At 40.1% G+C, this 20,857-nt stretch overlaps 1 protein-coding gene across 1 annotated transcript in view; it reads left to right on the plus strand.

Moving 5' to 3' along the window:
* The window catches only part of LOC311485387 (CUB and sushi domain-containing protein 1-like), a 285,694-nt gene that overhangs the window by 133,582 nt on the left and 131,255 nt on the right, over window positions 1-20,857 (plus strand). The window contains exons 8-9 of the mRNA XM_084540754.1: window positions 866-990; window positions 7,498-7,619. Coding sequence (XP_084396880.1) covers window positions 866-990; window positions 7,498-7,619 — 247 coding nt within the window. The remainder of the gene's footprint in view (window positions 1-865; window positions 991-7,497; window positions 7,620-20,857) is intronic.

Consider the following 20,857-nt stretch of genomic DNA (forward strand, 5'->3'; position numbering starts at 1 on the left):
TAGACAGCAGGGCGTTATGAATGTGAAAACAAGCATAATCAGAACAAAGGCTAACAAAAAAAAGGCACGACAAGGGCAAAGAAAAGCAGATGACGGAGAGATGTCATGGATACCTGCTGTATTATCCGCCAGAGATTTGTGGTTTTGTTCAGACTGCAGACAAACCAGATTGTTGCTCAAATCAGATCTTTAGAACAGACTGTCCTTAGTGTTATTTGCATGTCATCAGATTAGATTTGCGTATCCAGACTTCACTAACCGAACTGCGCCAGTTGCTGTGGTAATTACATAGGCATCAACATATACGTAGCTATGCTGGGGACTTCCAGCTTTGCCTGTAACAGAACCTCCTCCCAAAGTGCCAGCACATCATTTATTTTGGCAGTTGTCCACCTGCTGCTGTTCTCCCTGTTGTCCTCCTTTGCTAAGAGCAGCATGTATTCTGCTTAGTGCTCCCATCAGTCTGGTTTTGATGTTGTCGTTGTGTATTGTCAGTATTGGCACTTTAAAATCCGATTTTAGTGCCAAAGCATCTGGACTGAGATTCATCTGGAGTCTATTTGGAACTGCTATCAAATGTCGTTTGGATCTCATTTGCTAAAAGTGGATTCCAAATGTTGTTGCTGTTGCAACTTTTTGGACGTAATCTGGACATCTGGAAAGAAAGATACACCTTACATACATCCATGATTTCCACAGCCACCTCCTGGAAGGGAGACGCCAAGGTTCAGTTTCATTATCAAGAGACTGGACCTTGGCGTCTCAGTATCATCTGACTGATATTGGTAAAAGCCAAAGCTAGCATCAAAGCTAGTACTTTTACCATTTTTGACAAATGCTGTTTCTGTTGTGTCTCCTTAACTAGGATTGGCTCCAGTGTCCAGTTCAGTTGTGATGACAGCTATGTACTACAAGGATCTAAAAGTATCACCTGTCAACGAGTCACTGACACACTGGCTGCCTGGAGTGACCACAGACCCATCTGCAGAAGTAAGTGTCAAGTATATTTTATAAATTTTTTTAGACTTGCTGCTCGGTGTCAGTGTGCATCAAGACTTTTATTATTACACACCGATATATTCTGTGGCAGTGTCCTATTTTCTTATGCTATTCTCTTTATGCTATTCTATTACATATTGTAGCTGACTGAGGTAGAGATGATTTTATAAATTATCAGGTGGCTTAATTTACTGCGTAAGCAACTTGTTGTATTTTACAAGGTTTTTAAAGTCATAATCTGCTGCAGTACAGCTGTCAGATAAAGGCAGTGGAGTAAAAGTACAATATCCAAGCAGAGCGTAAAAGTAGCATAACATTTGGGGTATTAACACCACTGACTATGGAAGTAAAGGATGTTTTTGGTACCCACTGCTTCATCAGTGAAATGAACAACACGTTTTATGCCCTCTGGACATTTTTTTTTTTCAGTACTAAGCATATTGTGTTTACTCCAACAACATCCTTTATGCATCATTATGTCATGACCGACCAACCCCGATGACCGGCTGTAGGCTTTAGAACCTGCTGTACAAACTGTTATTGTCCTAGAGGTCCGGATGTTCAAAATACATAAATAAATAAATAAATAATATAAATTAATTAAAAGCCCTATCTTTAGTCAGAACTCCCACTGCTGCAGGCAATGTAGCAATGAAACTACACTTGCATGTTCATCATAAAGCAGGGGTCTGTAGTCTAAATGTAACATAATGAATCCTTAATGTGTTTTTAATAGTTTTTGGATAACAGTGGAATTACATGGCAATGGAAATAAAGATATTGATTTAGTTTCTTCAGGAGATGTTAGATTGTGGATGATAATAAACAGATACAATAATGCCGACTTTATCCTTTGTAATACTGTTGCCAGAGATTCTCAGGCTTTGGTTGCAAAGCCTTCCTGTAGTACTTAAGCCTGGTTCCAGACCTCTGAATCTCTGCTCAAATCTCTGAATTTATCAGCAATTAAATTGGTCTAGTGCTGTGCTCACAGATGGCTGGTTCCCAGGTTGAAAAAAAAACAAACAACCTAAGCCAGTATGAACTTTATAGGTTGCATTAAAAATGGGAACGATAGCTGTGCCAGAGCATGACACATTCAAATAAAAATTTTACAAAAATAACAACTCTTCGATATATATATTTTTTTAATCTGATGATTTATTTGATCATTTTGTTAAAAAATCTCCTAGCAACCACTGCCACAGCTTCCTTCTTGACTTGCTCTGAACAATTTCTCCACCAGAATCCACATTTGGAATTCAGTACAATGCAAACTCCATAAGTAAGATAGTGGCTGGATTTTTGATGCTGTGGGTTGTCATGTTATTTTGACGATATTTCCAGGTGCTCTAAAATTATAGTATGATGGAAATATCATGAATAATGTCACTGTAATTTACATCTTGTAGTTTGTGGAAAATGTGTAAAAATGCTGATCCACTTCCTGACTGACTGGCCAAGAGACTAAATAAATAACTGTGTGAGTGGCAGAGCAATGATGCAGGGGCTCTAACTGCCCACATGTTTACTGACAATACCCTGTTGGGTTTATTGCTCCACAATGAAAAGGCAGACAGCTTGCACACACACGCGCACACATTGACAGCATGTGTCCAAAGGACAATGTCACACACCTCATAGCTGTAGCAGCATTCGCCTTGAGCTGTGTGTGTGTTTGACGGACATGCAGTCCCTGTGCTCAGACACATACTGTAGGGTCCCTGTCACATCGTGTTATAGTGTGTGTGTGTGTGTGCATGTGTGTGTGTGTCTGCAGGGACCTGCCAGACGTCATGATACTGGGTACTCCTGTCAGTTAGAGACACTAGATGGAGGGAGAGTGAAATATTAAAATAGATGGAAGGATGTGAATTTTATTTTGAGAATTAGCTTACTCACAAAGCTCACATGAAATCTTAAATGTAAAATTTACATTTTAATGAAATACCTATACATCTCCTTCAGGTGACCAGTTTGGTTTGTTGCCGTGCATTTTACAGAAAAATATGGCAACTGGCAATTATGGTTATATGGACCATTTTATTTTCAGATTGTAATCTAAATGGAAGCTGATTCAAAAACCTATTTTATTTTGTGTTAGAATGAAATGTTCTAATATCCACAAATGTGGAGCACTTCTCCATATTGCACTACATTTAAATGTTACTGATGAACTCTGAGATACTAAAGCAAAACTCACAAATGCAAGAAAAACACTATCATCATCAACAACAACAACAACAAAAGGCAAATGTGATTCGCAACCACAGTTGAATGAAGCATCTACCTTCAAGGTGGAAAAAATTAAACCAACACAAAAGTGCCATTAAATGAGCTTCCTCAAATTGATGCGGGGCCCTAAAAGTGAGTCAGTCCCCATAACCCATCAATGGTAAAATGCCCATCATTACAGCAGAAATAACATCTTTACAGTCTGGAACTGTTTTATATAACTCACTCGCTTGCATTTTATCAAAGCTTTTAGTTATACATAATTAAGTTGCGTTAAGTGACATATGGGTGTCACCTCAGGTTGCTAGCTGCCTGGAGTTGAGAGGCGTCCGGCTATGCCAAGGTGTCAATGACCACAACCACATCCACAGCCACCACACTGAGCTTTAAAACTGCTCTTCAAAAATACTGTCTTTTCCTACCCAAGCAGTTTTAGATTGCCTAACCCAAAACGGAAAACAATTTATAAAAAGACCTGAAAATAAACTTTAGACGGGACACAGCCCTGGCCACTCAGGTCTAAGTCCTGACTTTGATCCATTCTCCCAGCGTATCCCCATTGTGTATGTTGGCTTTGTCACACTTCATATTACTTCCCTTTACTTCCTGAAGCCTTTTTTCTTCTGGAGGGAGCACGAAGTGAGGGGACCGCTCTACATCTCTCGGTGCAAATATGCGAATAGTCAGCCTTTTGATTATTTTCGCCCGCGTTTGAATAGAACACTGCGGGATTAAGGGCTTCTCACTGTACACTGTGTACTGTTTGTAGGCACTGAATCAAATCAATTACCTGCAAAAGTAGATACAAGATAAAAATGATGCACTGGACATCTACATTATAACATTTCCATTTGAACTGTGTAGCAGAGAGTTTGTTTGGATTTGTTGGATATGAACATTTTACTCAGTATGCATCACATTTCGTGTTCCTTTAGTGAAGCAGTTTCAGAAAATATGTATTTTTTTTATTTTTTACAAAATACAGAAATGTGTTATCTTACATTGAAACCATGAGAGGGTTCATTTTCATTACATAAATCTGAATTCAAAAGGGAACTTTCTGCACAATACATTACATAGCATAGCCACAGCTGGAAACTGTGCATTCAGTGTTTGACAGTAATTTATGTCTTTTCATATATTCATAAAAATAACTCTAACTAATTAGAGAGATGGATAAATACAAAGGAGAGAGCAAGGAAGAGGAAGAAAGTGAAAAAAACAAGGCTGATGCAAACAAGTAGCCAGACAGAGGTTAAAAAATGTCTATCCTGTAGCTCTGGTGTATTGTATTATCTGGTGTGATCACTCTCCTGGGATTCGAACCCACGAGCCTTTCCCATTCTCTGCTGAGACTTTACTGTTAATTAGAAGCTGGTCTCTGAGATGAATCGCCATGAATGTGTTTCTGTGTGTTCCTGTAGCTGTGTGTATCACAGTGTGTTTCAGCTCTCTTTTCTAATTAACAGGCAGATCAGTCATCTGAGGTCCCCCTCTCTCTCCCGTTCTCTTCCGGTGTATTCTGTGTCTCCTTCTTGCCTTTTGCCCTTCCTGCTTCACTTTCCTTTCTCGCCGTTTCTCACATTATTATCTTTAACCCTTCCTGCTCTCCCTTTCCATCTCTTTCTAACCTCTGCCCTTCATTTCTCTCTGCTCGGTTCCCTAACATGTCTACAAACGTCTTATATCCTTATATCCTCTCCTGTCTCTAATGCTGTTGCCCCTGTGACACATCCCGGTGACTTAAAGGATAAATATATTCTCAGGTAAAACAGTGTGACAGTGCCTGTTCAATAAACCAAAGTGAGACTGTCCTCAGAGCATGTCTGTACTACATTTCAGAGAAGCTTTTAAGTGGGCTTTTAACACAATACACATTTTTTTTTTTTTGCCAAATATACCTTTAAGGAAATAACACTTCATTTTATGAGGCACTCAAGGTGAGAAATGTTGCACTTAGTATCACAGAGGACCAGATTGGTATGAATAAAAGGGGTCTCCAAGCTCTTGAGGAGCAAAGGTACTGAGCATTTTAGCAGCAGGGCAGGAGAATCTGGGTATTATTGGGTATGGACAACCGTTTTTGTTTTCTTAAGATTAGTAATAGTATTAGCATTTTTTTTTCTTGCCATTTTACTGTAACAGTTGGATAGCTGCTCAGTGTATTAGTCAGCTGTTCCATAGCGACAAGTCATTTCGTCAAGGGGCCCCCCTGAAAAGCTACTCTGAAATGTAGTACGGCCATACTAACATGGACCCCTAAATATGACACCAAGTAGTTCTGGTAATTCCTTGACTTTCCATCTAGCACCTCAGGCTCAACAAATTTACACCTGCGCAACGTGTTAATTTGTTAAACAGTGTGTCCGCAGTGTGATAAATTCATTCAAAAAAAAATTTATTTAGTTTGCTGTGCAGGTGTTCTAATTAACCTCCTCCCATGATAGTAACCGATGCCACTGATCTCATCAACATGTTGCTTTAAAAGTCTTTCTCTGACACACACTTACAAGATGTAGAGAGAATGGCCCTTCTAGACACGTAGAGATGGGTGCCCCACTCACCACTGCAGTGCATTGTTTGGGTGAACAGACGAAAGGACAAAAGAGGTGGAGATAGGAAAATATGAAGCAGCACTACATCATTACAAAAGATAGAGAGAAAGTGATGTTTACTGTAATAACTAGAATTACCGCCTGGCAGTTATGTGTAATCTAGAGAAGTTACAGTTTATATCTATGTCTGTCTAGACTCATAAACTCACTTAATTCAAAGAAGTTTGACACAGACAGTGTCAGCTTTTGTCTGACTGGGTGCCTCTTTTCTTTAGATCCTCTGTACGTCACAGATTGTTGTGCGTCATGGCAGCGTGCAAGCCATGGGAAATAACGGTTTTTACAACAGTTTGCTGCTGTGCATTTTTCAGAAATAAACAAATTCTTTTTTTTTTTCATATGAAAATCGCAAGAATGAACATGTATTTCAACTGGAGTTTTTCTCTGATCGTAATCCAAATGAAAATGAGCCTATTGTGTATGCTAGAACAGAATATACTGTAGATTTCATCTATGTCACAGCTGTGTTGTGCGTCATTGCACAGTGCAGGCTGTGGGAAATAATGGTTTCAGAATGCAGTGGTGTGTCTGAAAGCACTGAAAGTGATGCAAAAAGATCTTCCAGTGGAGATGTGGACATCAAAACGCCCTGTGTTGATATATATTCCATATTTTCTTACATTGAAACCATAAGAGGGTTCATTTTAAAAGAACATAAATCTGAATTCAAGAGGGGAACTTTCAGCACAATACAACATTACATAACACAGCCACAGCTGGAAACTGTACATTCAGTGTTTGACAGTAATTTATGTCTTTTCATATGTTCACAAAAATAACTCTAGCTAATTAGAGAGATGGATAAATACAAAGGAGAGAGCAAGGAAGAGGAAGAAAGTGAAAAAAAACAAAAACAAGGCTGTTGCAAACAAGTAGCCAGACAGAGGTTAAAAATGTCTACTTTTACTCTATTCCTGTGATATGTGAATACAGTCACTCCAACCACTGCCAGTCATGGTTTTATATTAGTGCATATGTTAATTTGCTTCCTCAGTATTACTGATTGGGATGTTAAACACAAATCTGGAAACCTGACACTAAAGATCCAACACATCATTTTCTTTTGAAACTGATGTGCTGTAGATAGAAGAGCTTTGTCTATGACTAACTGATGTGACTGATTACAACACTGCAGAGTTCTTACTGGAGTGAAAGGAACATATAAGGTAAACATCTGATTATCAGTGGAGTTTGAATCTGTATAAAGAATCACTGTAGGAACTGTGGCTATCGATTATAATGTAATGCAACGTGCTTTTGTAGAATTAGAGTTAGTATTTCAATCCTGCTAGCAGCTGGTGTTGTGTGAAGAAAACCAGAATATTTGATTGAAGAACACCCATTGATGTATCAAGGGTTGCAGTGTTCCCCCAAAGACCTATGATTGAGACGAGACATAAGTAGATAGCGCCACCAAAATGCCCAAATTTAGTGTCTATAAACCGCAGTATTAGTATTGGTTTCACTGAAGCCTGTTTCTAAGATTTTGTCATCCCCTTTTCTCTGACACAACCTCAACTTGTTTTCATCTTTTCTCGTTTTAAGGTAATACTCCATTTGCAAACTGCAAGCATGATTTCGACTGCCCTATAAATCTTTTTTACAATTCTTTGTCTCTCTCTCTCTCTTTCTCTCTCTTGTGCCGTAGCTCGTACCTGTGGCAGCAACCTGAGGGGGCCCAGAGGGGTCATAACTTCTCCTAACTACCCTGTTCAATATGAGAACAATGCACACTGTGTGTGGGTCATCACTGCAATGGACACCGGGAAGGTGAGCTGATTTTCATTCTTTTATTTCGCCAAGACTTTTAATAAAAAAATCACTACACTCCCACAAGGGGAAAATAGATCTTCTACAGCACATCTGTAACCCTCTAGCGTCACATTGTGTTCTAAAATGTACCAGTACATGGCAGTAGATTACCTTTAGGGTGATCCACTGTTTGTGTTCCAAATCCTTGCCCTGCCTTGAAACTCATTTGTTTTCATTAAACAGCAATCCTAAGTGTGGAAGCAGGGTTTGTAACGGTTTTACTTTGGGGCAGGACATTGCTGAAAAATGGGAATGCCTTCCTGTAGTAAATGGAGATTCAAAAATGCAGCAGGGAGAGGCAGGAAGGGAGAAAAAAAATCAAGCATGACTTGCAGCAAAAAAGCTGTAAGCCAAACTAGAAAATATGACACAAATAGTAGAATGATGAGAAAGCAGAGGGACTCTTTTTTTCTGCTAGCTGAGGGAATTCTGGTTCTGTGGCAGAGCTCATGGTCACCACATCTCCCCAAATTTTGATGGCGTCTTTTGTTGTCATAGCCATAGTTGTATTGACATGAATAATTTATATACCCATTCTATCTCAAGTCTTTTTCTCTACTTTTTTTTCTGTGGGATGTCTTCACTTCTTCTTCCATGTCCCTATGACTGTACTCTCAGCTCTCCTCTCCCCCTGTAGCCTCTGCTTGTCTCTCATTTTGTCCCAACATCCGAGAGGTCTTTATTCTCTGCTCCTCTCCCCTCGCCTTTCTTCCACATCCCCCCTGCTCTGCACCGCTCTCTTCCCATCCACTTTATCTTTTTGCCATCTGCTTTCCTCCTTTCACTTTGATTTGTCTAAAATGTTAAGTTAGAAGATGGCAGTGAGCTCATTGAAAACTACGGAGAAAAGGAGAGAGGGAAGAGGAGAACGATGGGTCTGAATATTCAGCTAGCTACTTCACATCTAAAGTGCGAGGACCGGGAAGAATAAAAAGGAAAAACGACTGAATGTCGAAGCAGATACTTGACATGTGACATTGAAGTTTTCTCTGTAGATAGTTTAAAATTGAGTCTACTCGGCCCTGAGATTCTGAAGGAGAAGGATGGAGAAAATACTGAGATATAATTGAGGAGAGAGAACAAAAATGTAAAAAGGATGGAGAAATTGACTTTTTGTTCTCCCCTCAGTGCCTTTCTGACCTTGACTGAGAGAAAGGGCATGTCGTAAGGTGGCCACGGCTGCTGTGAAGCCATGACATAGTTTCGGCGTATTGCTGTATGCTCGTGTAGCCTTATATAATTCGCATAGCTGTGAAAACCCTAGTGGAGTCTCAAATTGAATTCATTTTCAAAGCTGCATCGCAGTCATGAGAGGTGTGGATCTTGAAAGTGACAACAGCTTTACGTCTACTGTCATAGTATCATTGTAAGTGTCACAGCTACACATTACCATTAACAGGTATGACTTCACAGTCTTATCAAGACAAACTCTCAGATGTCATGATTGTACTTGGGATAAAGTGACTAAGGTGTGTCACATAGCGTTTAAAGTAGAATACATTGCTTTGCTTTATAAAGATTTATTCATTCATTCATTGATTTCCTTAGCTCATGACGTATGGAAGGATTTAATCTACTCTGTGTACCGCCTTTCTTTGTGTGTGTTAATGTGTATATATGTGTCTGGGTGTGCTTGTGTGTGTGTGTGTGCGTGCGTGCATGCATGTTTAAAGGGCTTGAGGTTCGAGAGTTCTTCAGGAATGTGCTATAATGACGGATGATGAGCTACTACAGCTGTTGGCATTTGCAAAATGTCACTATCAACATACAGAAAGAGAAACACAAGGACAGACACAAACTGCAAGATCAAAACAGTTATAAACTACTATATAATAGAATAGAATCGAACAGAACAGAATAGAATAGAATCAGTGTCATGTTGTATATGTGAAAGATATCATTTGACAATCCATCCTTTAGGGCTTAAAGTTCCGGTACATGCTTGTGGTTGTATACCTCAGTCAGTCACTCCATCCAGCATCCAGTGTGAGGACCTACTGGCAGCTAAGGTGTGACAACAGCCACAAATTCAGTGTTGTACAAATTTTCTATGAAGTAAAATAACTATATATGATGCTGCTGAAACACTGGTCTTTAATCATGATTTAATCTGTGTATGCAGAGAATAAGACAGGTGATTAAATACACTATTTAGAATCCTGAGTGTGAGCTGCCCAGAAAAATAGATGTTTATACAGGCATTTTGTGGTTGGTAAGGTATAAAGTGCAGAGAGATTTAAGAAGAGAACAAGATACTAAAAGAGAGCACATAAACCTGCATAAAGATGAATAACAGTCATTTTTCTCCAGCCCTTGTTTTTTTTGCTCTCTTTATATTTCTCTGTTCCTCACTTTACCTCTGACTGACTATTATTCCAGATGAATTATTTTGTCAATAACATGTCAGGACAGGAATCTTTTTATTGAAGTCTGCATACCTTTTGTTTCTCCTTCACGTAGGTTTGCGTGTACGAGAAGTAGCACTGGCTGACCTGCACAATCAGTGTATTTTGCTGTGGTCTGACAACCTGTTAGAAAACTGGTTTGCATGTGCTTCTTTAATTTGTCTGCTTGTTATAATCTGTGTGTGTGCAAACACATCTGGTTGTGTATAACTTTGTGCTTTTTTTCGGCCAACGTAGTAACTAACTGACAATGACTGTGAAAGCTATGCTGTACGGTAAAGTGTCAATGTTCAAGATTAGGGAGAAAAGACTTATGGATGTGAGGTAAAGGATTTAACTGTGTGTGTTATGGTGTGTGTGTGTGTGTGTCTCTCAATATCAAGCAGATAATTATTTGGTTCAAATCTGAACCATGCCTGAATGCTCACACGCACCCACCCACCCACACACACCCACACACACACCCACACACCCCCACACACACACACCCACATACCCATGCCATTATCCAACACCAATAGCGACACACACTCATTTCGGTAGCAAGGCATCCTTGCAGAAAATCGTAAAAGTGTGAAACTCAGCTGTATGCATTGAAAGGGAAAATAGTAGCACAATCTGGTAGACAACTATAAAAATGTTTAATTGAAAGCTAGTAGTCCACAATGAAATCTTAACATAAAGAAATGCATTAATTTATGTTAAGATAAATGTGGGATCATAAAGTGCATTTTCAATGGTTTTCAATGGAGCATTTTTTGTCGCTAGGAACAAATCTGTTGGGTTTTGCGTAGCTTAGCCATTTTAAGGCTATTTTAGGAACTGACACAACAATTGTTAAAAATGTTTAAAAAAAATATCCCTTGGCAGATTAGCTATATTCGTTCAAGACAGCCAAAATGGCTTGAAAATGAAAAACGTAATGGCACAAAATGTCCCCAGGATCTCTTAAGCGTTAAGCTACCCAGCTTGCTAAGCCTTTGTGGGTTCTAGATGCCAAAAGGTGCCAAAAATATATATATTATTATTATTATTATAACTCTTTAAAGTCCAATATGTTCACAGTTTTTTAATAAAAAAAAAAAACTAAATAATAATAAAAAAAATAAACTAATTTCCGTAAAAGACATTTCAATGTGTATTTGCTTTGGAAGATTTTAATAAAGAGAGACAATCATTAACACTCACATGCACACCTACGGCCAATTTAGAATCATCAATGAACCTAACAAGCATGTCTTTGGACGGTGGGAGGAAGCTGGAGTACTCGGAGAGAACCCACGCAGACACAGGGAGAACATGTAAAGTCCACACAGAAAGGCCCCAGTCGGCCCATGGATTTGACCCCGGAACCTTCTTGCTGTGAGGCATCAGTGCTAACCAACCACAACACTGTGCTGTCCTAATTGAAAAAAATCAAAAAACTAATATAATTTCCATAAAAGACATTTCAATGTGTATTTGCTTTTCATAGTTTTAACCCCTTGTCACTGAATGTCGCGAATTCGCGACGCACTGTTTCCGCTCAGACTGCACCTGAAATAATACATGTAATGCTTCAATGACGGTTTGTGCAAATTCAAAAAATTCCTAGGAACCTTTTGCAAGCACTAGGTTCTCGTAGGACCGGTCGGAGTGGTAAGCAAAAACACAAATAATTAATTTCTTTATATGACTGAAAAATCAATTCAGGCGTTAAGGGGTTAAGGGCCTGACATTGGTCAGTGATTGGCAGCAACACTGATTTTGATGCATCTTTATGTTTTCTACAGTGGCAGATTTCAATAAAAGCTTGCACTTGAGGTCGTAACGACACAAAATGTCCGCTTCCTAAAAACTGCTGTAAAAGCTTTGTATATTAATGTTTTCTTTTCCACATTAAAAGAGTCAGTCTTTTAAAACTTCTTCAGCCTGAACTATACATATTATTATTATTATTATTATTATTATTGGAGCCCCTGGAGCCCCTCTGTCATCTTCAGGACCACCAACATCCCCTGGTTGACTTCAGCAACTGCTTTACCTATGTACACCTGCAGTCTCTGGACATAAGTCAGTTTGAGGTTGCCTAAATCTTTATTCCATATTTGGTTGGCTTTTTTGGCCTCAGAATGGGATGAACTGTTCATCCACGTAGTTGTCCCCGTCTGGGCTTAACGGCATCGGCAGGGAGTGCATCCACGTATCTCAGACTTTGCAGCAGGCAGCCGGCTTGTCAATACAGTGTCAGGGTCAGGAAAGCTTGTCGTAGAACCACAGTATTCGGCAAATGTGGTGAAACCTCTTGTGGGACATCATAGCTTTCTATGATTTCTCACCTCAGAGCCTGAGGGTTGATTCCAGTTTTTGACCTGTAAACACCACCCAAAATGAGCAGCCCCATGCAAGCCTGCAGTTCCTCTGTGTCCAGATCCTGCCAGTCTGCGATTGAGCATCTCCATGCAGGTGTATTATGGCCACAATATGCTACAGGATTTCATCCAGCAGCAGTGCGTAGCTGGATGTCGGGTCAATTATTCGGGAGGTGCATAGTGTGTAGGTCCCGGGATCAAACCTCTGGCTGCTGGGATGTAGCGCTAACCCTAACCCTAACCCAGCTGATCTGTTTCTACCTCTGAGGCCTGTCCATGTCAGTCTCAGAGTCCTCGGAGGAGGATGAGAAGCAAATAAACAACCTGAGCGAGAACCCAAAAGAACTTCTGCGTCGCTTTTTTTAGTTTATTAGTTTATAACGCAGAATGTGGCCTAAGAGGAAAGACACACACACACACACACACACACACACACCCACACACACTCCCTGAAACGCACCACTACACATGCCCATTAAGCTTCTAATCTCTGCTGTCTTTTTCTTGATGAATACATATTAGTGCGCGCACATGTGCGTACGTGCATGTGTTTGTGGTATTATGGCATTGGATGTTAGGTCATTTTCATGCAAGAATCATCATCATCATTTTGGTGTTGGCAGGACACGTTCTGTGACACTCCATCAGATTCTGTTATATTTTACTTGACACAGAAATTGAGGCCAATAAAGACCAATAAAGGCTGTAACCAGAATATGTTAAAGTCCAGTCTAATTCTGCGGCACTACATTGTTTTGCCGGATTACATTATCGCCCAAGCTGTTGAATGACTAATGTATAATGCCCAACCTTCGGTGCTTCATCAGGGTGTGCAAAAACCCATAGCCAGAGGAAGAGACCTGCAGTGATGTGGCGACAAGAACCATGGAACGTCGACGAGCTGATACATTTGATAGGCATAAAATACAAAAATAGATTTCCTTAAATATTTACTGCAAGAAAACACCATTCACAACTTTGGATCCTACCCCCAAATTCATGACGAGCCAACTGGTTTATATGTGGGCGTGGCTTACATTGCTTAGCTTAAGCACTTTAAGCACATTTAGATGAGAACTATGGTTTATGCCATGATTTACAAGATATTTTTAGGGAAACGCTGATATGGGGGGGTCATTTCTAAATCACATGATGTCCCCAGGTAAAATTAATCTTGTATAATGTGTGTATAATGCATAAATTATAACGAACAATAATTAGGTTTTAGTGTTACTTTTTTTTTTTAACCTAATTTGGTCCTTTGGGTTAAATTGGGTTTAAACTAAACAACTAATCTAATACATTACATGAGGTGGTGACAAAACTCTCAGTCATTACAAGTAATAAAATGTACAGGCCATAGCTCAGTGAGGATGATGATAACGTACAGCGAACACAATGCATCAGTAAAGTGCAGAGTGAATAACCATCAGTGTCCATGGTGATGGAAAGCGACTCACCACTAGCTTTCTAATTATGCACATTATCTCAGTTCACCTTTTCGCTATTCTGGCTTTTGACTGTAATTTGGCACTCTGACTCTCCATAATTCACTGTATCAGCTCAGTATTTGGCTCTCATTGCTGAACCTAACACCTTTCTGCTAAAGCAGGTTTCTTGTGATGCAAAGATGTCCCAAGGTCGCACTTTTTAGTTTTTCTGCAATGGGCTCTTCTAATAGCTCATGAATTCAGTTTTACTACAAAGGCGTAATGTTAAACCTTCTGTAGGGAAAGTGCTACAGTCCAAAACAGTCTGAAGAAATTTCCCAAGCCATGCAGCTGTCACTTAGTTTTCTGCTTTAGCATAAGCACTTTATAATGCAATTTCCACATAGTTGTCACACAGCTGTTGCTCAGTATCGTAGTATGCAGTTTATTTTCTTAAACCGTCCAGCCGACAGGTCAACAGCACTCAAAGGTGCAGTAACACCTCGACAAGAGAGTTATTTTACCAGACAGCAGCTGTTTGCTTTCTTACCACTTAAAGCAAAGGTCACCTTGGGGCAGGACTCCAACACATAAACATGTGCCACATCTGGGTACTTTCAGGGCACAACCAGCAGGCATCCTCTCAAGTCTATTTTTAATTTGACAGGTTGTTTGTCCCACATGGAAAGCCACTCCTCAGAGCGTATAACAACACTGAGAGACAATAACTAAACGGAAAAGCTTTTGCATATAAACCCAAGGAGCATTTGTAATTGCTGCAAATGCTACATCTTCTGTGGAGTAATGAAACTATTCCATTACAGTGCAGATGTAATGACCTTGTTACACACAACACCTATGAACAAATTAGTCACTTGTGGCCATTTTCCTTTTTTGCCAGAAGCTGAGTGGATTTGCTAATTGGCTGTGCTGGTCATGGGGGTCAATCATTACCATACATCACAAGCTTGATCTTTACCATGCATCACATACTTGACTTTAATTTATCGACCTTTTATCCATCCGCTGAAGTAGAAGAACGTTAACTAGATTTTTCCGTTATATTGAAAGTTGTTAAGAGGTGAGGAGGGAAACAAATATCGGTTCGGTTAGCATCTACAGCCTCTTGTTCTTCTTAATCTTCTATTATTATGACTTGTGTCTCAGGTTCCCCTTGGTGATTCTGTTTCCTCACATAGTACAAAGACATGCAAGCCAGGTAATCTATTAATGAGTGATTGTATATCTATGTTAGTCCTGTAATTGCCCGGCCATCTGTCTAGAGTTGCGCTCTGCCTTCTTGTGAGTGCATAGTGGGACAGACTGTGGCTCTCGAGATGCTGAAAAACAATAGACATGTAAAGAAAAGGAATGAATGAATCTTCTTGGCTAGTTTTAATGAGATTCTGGCAATTAGTACAACCAACAGAAATATCTGACTACTTAAGAAATAACAGCTAACACTCCTACTAGGAGGATTGCATGGGGCTGTGACCTCTGCACACACTCGATGATCTTCACTGCTGATATAAATGAATTTTTAGGATGAGGATCTACAAGCTCTGCCTCCTTATGTACCTCACCTGTACCTGAGTTTGTACCTCACTGCCCATCTGCACCATGTGTAGCTGCTAGATGCAGTGCAGTGTAAAGATGATTTACAATGCTCTCTTGAGCTGCATTGACTAGCACAAGTGCTTATGCAATTCCAATTAGACTGTCAGTGAAATGCTACTAAAATAAGTCTAGAATAAAAGAAAATGAAGAAGGAAAAGAAATGTGTTAATGCAAGTAAATGACAGAGTAGTTTCTGATTGCTGTTTTCCAGGCCTGGAGACTGCCCTGTGGGATTTGTCCCCAGACAGAGTTCAGGTTATTCTGTACTTGTTTATTTGGCTGAAAGGGTAAAAGTAATCTATTGGAAAAAGGGTCCCAAACAGGCGCTGTGGCAGCTCACCAATGACTCAACATAGCTGCACAATCTCAGCAAGGGAATTCTCGTACACTCTGCTTTCAGGACAGCTGTTCCCTCTCTGTACTACTTCTGACAAGGGGTCACCTCAGTGCATGGTTTTAACTTTTTCTTGACGGTTTATTTTTGACCCAGGGTAGTAGAAATGCATTAAAGTTCCAGTGGGCTTAACTTTATGAAATATGTAAAAATACACCTTGCTTATGTCTAGGTCCCACCGAGTCTGCAGCCGGCTAGAGCTTGTCAGCCACTACCCTTGTTCAGACCGTTTATATCCAGAAATCTTGAAAATTGTCATTAGATGTGAATATTAGCATGACCCTATCAGTGACAGAATGAATAAATCAAGTGTTCTATCAACATTATTGTGTCTCTCTTATCATTCTAGCATCCTCAGTCTTTGACCAAGTGATGTGCAGTTTACATATATCTCATATAATTTCTGGCTACTTAAGTGTTTAAATTAAATAACTTTTCATTTCATTTGTGGATGCCAACTTATAAAAATCAGCAATCTAGCTTCAGAGTATTGGACTTTCCATTTTGATCTGCCGTGCTCAATCATTTGTGCTCGTCTCCCAAATGAACTGTGCTCCTGCTAACTCACACACACATACTAACTATACACCACCACTGCCAGCCTCTGAGTCAAGTGAATCAATTTTGTAAATATGCTATTATTTTGGAAAATGTACAAACAAGGCGCCCTGTCACGCCTTCACAAGCTGTGTTCTGAAAAAGAAATGTAGTTTTCTAGTACGCGTTTACAGTGGGTCAGTTAAGGGGTCGATCACATTTAGAGTAAAGATTTTTGGCTATTTCCGTTCCGTTAAATATCACTGTACTGTCTGGAAAGCAGCCTTCTCGCGGCTGATGGTAGTGATAGTAATAGTGAGGTTGGTGTTACTGCCAGCGAGACTGAAAGGAAACCTACAGTCGTGCGTGCTACCCTTTGCAGGGGTCACTTAAGCTTATTTGGTAGTCGAAATGGCTGACTGAGCTTAATTCATTAGACGGCTGCAGTGTTGACATTTTAACAGGACCCAAATCAAATTGCATTTTTAGGCAAACCTACTACAGCATATTAAGTGTGGCAGGGAGGCTGCCCTCTGACTAGACTACCTCAGAGTGAATACAGAGAAACATCTAACCTGCTGAAGTGCCCTTAAGCAGGATGATCAACCTTAACCTGCCTGTCTGTAGCTGACTCTGCAGCAAAGTAATAAATACAAATATTGATTGATTTGACAATAGACCGACAAAGAAACATACACATATAGAAAGATACATAGATGATATATGTACTTAATAACCGCTGTTTTGCGGCTGCCATCTAAAGGTATGCATGCAACCTAGAATTACTGCTCTACTGCAGATAAACAGAATTGCTACAGTGTACAGTGCTGATAATGTTCGCACGGTCTTGACTAACGCTGACCAGCAGAAGTCTTAGATTGTCTGACCTGAGTGCCAAACACAGACCCATAGTGAATTTAAGATCAGAAAGATTATCCGTTTCTCCCTGTGCCCTTGAGAGGCCTTAAAATTCACAGCAGTACAACCGTACAGGCTGATTGAGTGATGGTCTTTCACTGTACGTTTGGGCTGCTCAGTGCTCCGAACAATGTTTAAACGGCCTATTGAGCTGCTCTCAGCTGCTCTCTGCTAATGACCTCAGAGTGATAACGCTCCACTTGTGGCTTTGCAGGGCATCTTACACAGAAACTCTTCTTCTTTTTTTTTGTAATCCGATCTTCCACCTATACAGTTCAATTTTCAACATGAGCGCCTCTCTGAATAATCAAAACCTAATACTTATTTAGTTTGTGCCGTCACCACTGTCCCTTTTAGATTTGTAAAAGCTAAGATAACGTTTCCTTTCTTTGTGAGGTGAATCCTTCTTTCTTGTCTTTCTTGGTGGTTGCTTTCTTTTCTGTAGAAAATAAAGAAGCCAACCTAGTGTAGCTTTGGATTGCAGGCTGATCTTAATGTCTCCCCAAATGGGTCTATTTGGATCTATTGAACAGCACTGAGCTTCTTGCTAATGAACTTAGTGTGATAACGCTTCAGTTCCTTCCTTCAGGTCTGCTTTGCCTTGACTGTCTAAGCACACACATACACATGAGTATAAACACATACATGTAGGCACAGAAATGCAGCCAAACGGCACTCATACATTTGGTGAAACAGCTGAGTCTTAACATTATTCTGCTTCAGTTGTCAAGACAGAAACCTGAGAAAACCACCACACAAATAAACACGCTTGGATGCACAGAAAACCATTGTCTGTTTCTGATTCTGTTCCGCTTCGCTCTTTTTCTTTATGGCCTCAAGCTCCTGCTGCTGCTGTACGGTTTTAACAACAATCAGCCATTCCTGCGAGAGACTGGATATTTGAACTCAGCAGCCAAACAAACACACAGTGCTTCTTCAGGTTCACACTCCCCCAAATTCATAGCCTGGAAGCCAACCCGAACTTCCACCACCCACAAACGTTTTGTGCGGGAATGCTGATCGTGAGTCACTCCGCTGGGAACTGATTATGCCTTGGATCTGCCAGGCCTGTCAAATCGTTTGGCCGGGCTTGGCTGCGGTGATGGACGGGAGGCGTAATCATACCCGTTTTCTGAGCGTAGTTGAGCTTGTTTTGTTTGGCTCCGATTGATTGTAGGAATCGCATGCAGAGGTTTTGTTTTCTCTGTATCGGTTGAAACACGCACCACAATGAAAGTTGTAGTGAACTAAAATTCAGAGATTTGAGTCTGGTGTTGCTACAGTTGCTGCTACAAAGCATGCAGAGGAAACAAGATGGTTTTATGAGAACCTGCACACCAGCTGCAGATGGGGATACTAACAGTTCTCTTGCTGCTACAACTAACACTGAAACAAAGGCATATCTTAGTTATTAGTTCTTAGAAATATAGCAAAACAAATGTTACTCACCTTTCAAGTAGGTCTATCCACTGCCACGCCGATTTGAACATGGCGCCCATCCATTGCTTCAGTTTATATTTGTCTGACCTTTTCCTCTTTCTGGGCTTTTCATCTCGCCTTATCAGAGTTCAGCATGATAGTATTAGCCAGATTTACCATCCTCCTCCTCCTCCTCCTCCTCCTTTTAATGAATTTCCCTCTTGTTCTTGCCGCACCCTCTCCCCAGTCTCCCATTTCCCTTTCCCTCGACCCGTGCACAAACTTGAACACCCCCCGTTGCTGGAATTGTGTTGTGTTGATCGCTCTGAGCCTTTGTTTTGTTGTTGCAACCACAGGAAAGAAAAAAAGTGTAATGGATTAGAATGACTCATTCTAACTTTAATTTCTTAAACCCTGTGATCTTTGGGGGGTAGTGGTTTCGTGGCATTGAAAAATAATGGCCCCGCTGTTTTGCATCTTAAATAACTGGAGTCACAGCTTCTCTTTTTTGGTGCAACACAAGACCACGTGCCCATGCTCGCACAGGATGCTGGAAGGCTACAGATGTTTGTGGTCATTTTGTGTTTTGCAGCTGTTACTTGGCTGTTAGTTGCTGTAAACTGATGACAGAGAAGTATTTACTGCAATGTTTAAATACATTTTGAATACATTGTTGCTTATCAAGAAAGCATGTGTCCACATAATTTCCATATTGTAGCTTAAATGAAAATATCATTAATTTCAATTTGAGAATTTGTCAACAAATCAGCAGTATTTGTTTTGTCACATTTTAGCTCTTGATATTAAAAATAATTATTTGAAGATTGTAGCTTTTGTGTCTTTAACAAATCCACACAAGCTCAAGTGTTCATGTGTCCCTTCAGTTACAGCGAGAAAAAAAAAACAAAAACATGCCAACAACTAAAGTATAATGGTTTATTAATGCTCCTGCTCATTTGTGGTTAGCCAGGAGTTAGTACCTCGCAATGTTGTTTTGCATCTTTTTCTCATTATTTGCAACCATTTTGAGGAGGCTAAACACTGCCAGAGGCTGCAACAGCCACTGTACAGTGAGAGAGTATAAAGCTTTTCACAAGCATCAGTCTCACATTTATTGGTCTGTATCTTGAATTTAAGTTGCAACTGTCAAAAATAAACTTTTTTTTCTGTCTTTTAAATATGATCTTGTTTGCATAACAATGTGCGCTGTTTTTAGATGAGGCTTGTGTGTGAGAGGATCCGTTCAACCAGGCATGAATACAGATCTACGTGGCTTCATTGCCATTCTTGTCATGATGGCAGTTAATCCCTCAGACGGTTCCCTATCCTTAAACATTATCTGAACATTTGTTCGCCATTTATATTTTGACAAAGTGCAGCCAAAGGCTTAGCAGTGCATGGCTGACTCTGGCATGCTGAAATGGCTTTTAGTCATCTTATCACCTGCGGTAAGGTTTTACTTGACTGTGGTGTGATATGCCATGTGATGGATTCTCATCCGCAATATCATATGTTCACGGTTTGTCTTAGTTCAATAATACACCGGAGGCTGGCTGATTGAGAGCATCTCTTTTTGTTCTTGGAGGATTCCTGAACATAGCAGAACAACTGCCATCATCGCTGCTGTCAGGGATATGATCTACAGCAAATAAATAATGGATAAGCAGCAAATAATAGAATACCAGTAAACACCAGTGCCTTTTGGAGCACTCAGCAGATTGACGATCCAGTGCTGTATGTGTGCAGCTACGGCCGCAAAGGTGCCTTCAAGTAAGGCATTTAACACTCAATTTCCCAGTGTTCAGCAGCACAGTTCAGTATGTGTAGGTCCCACAAGTGACTTGAATGTAAAGGAGAATGCTGCCAAATAAAAGCAAGCGTGCTTAAGTTCAGAGTTTTGTTCCTTGTCTTCTCCCTTTCATTAAAGATGGATTATTTTGGAATACCAATATATCACCGTCAAATTAATTATTAGACCTTTGGCATAGCAGCTTTAATTAAATGATAGATGATGGTCACAGCCAAGGATGCCATTGGTCTGTCTCTTACTCTGGTAATATTAGGGCTCTTTTTATAGAGCAGAATATTTCGTCTCCCATTTGTTGCCCCTTGCTAAAAAGAGGAC

This window comes from Chelon labrosus (genome assembly GCF_963514085.1).
Source record: "Chelon labrosus genome assembly, chromosome: 3".
NCBI lineage: Eukaryota > Metazoa > Chordata > Actinopteri > Mugiliformes > Mugilidae > Chelon > Chelon labrosus.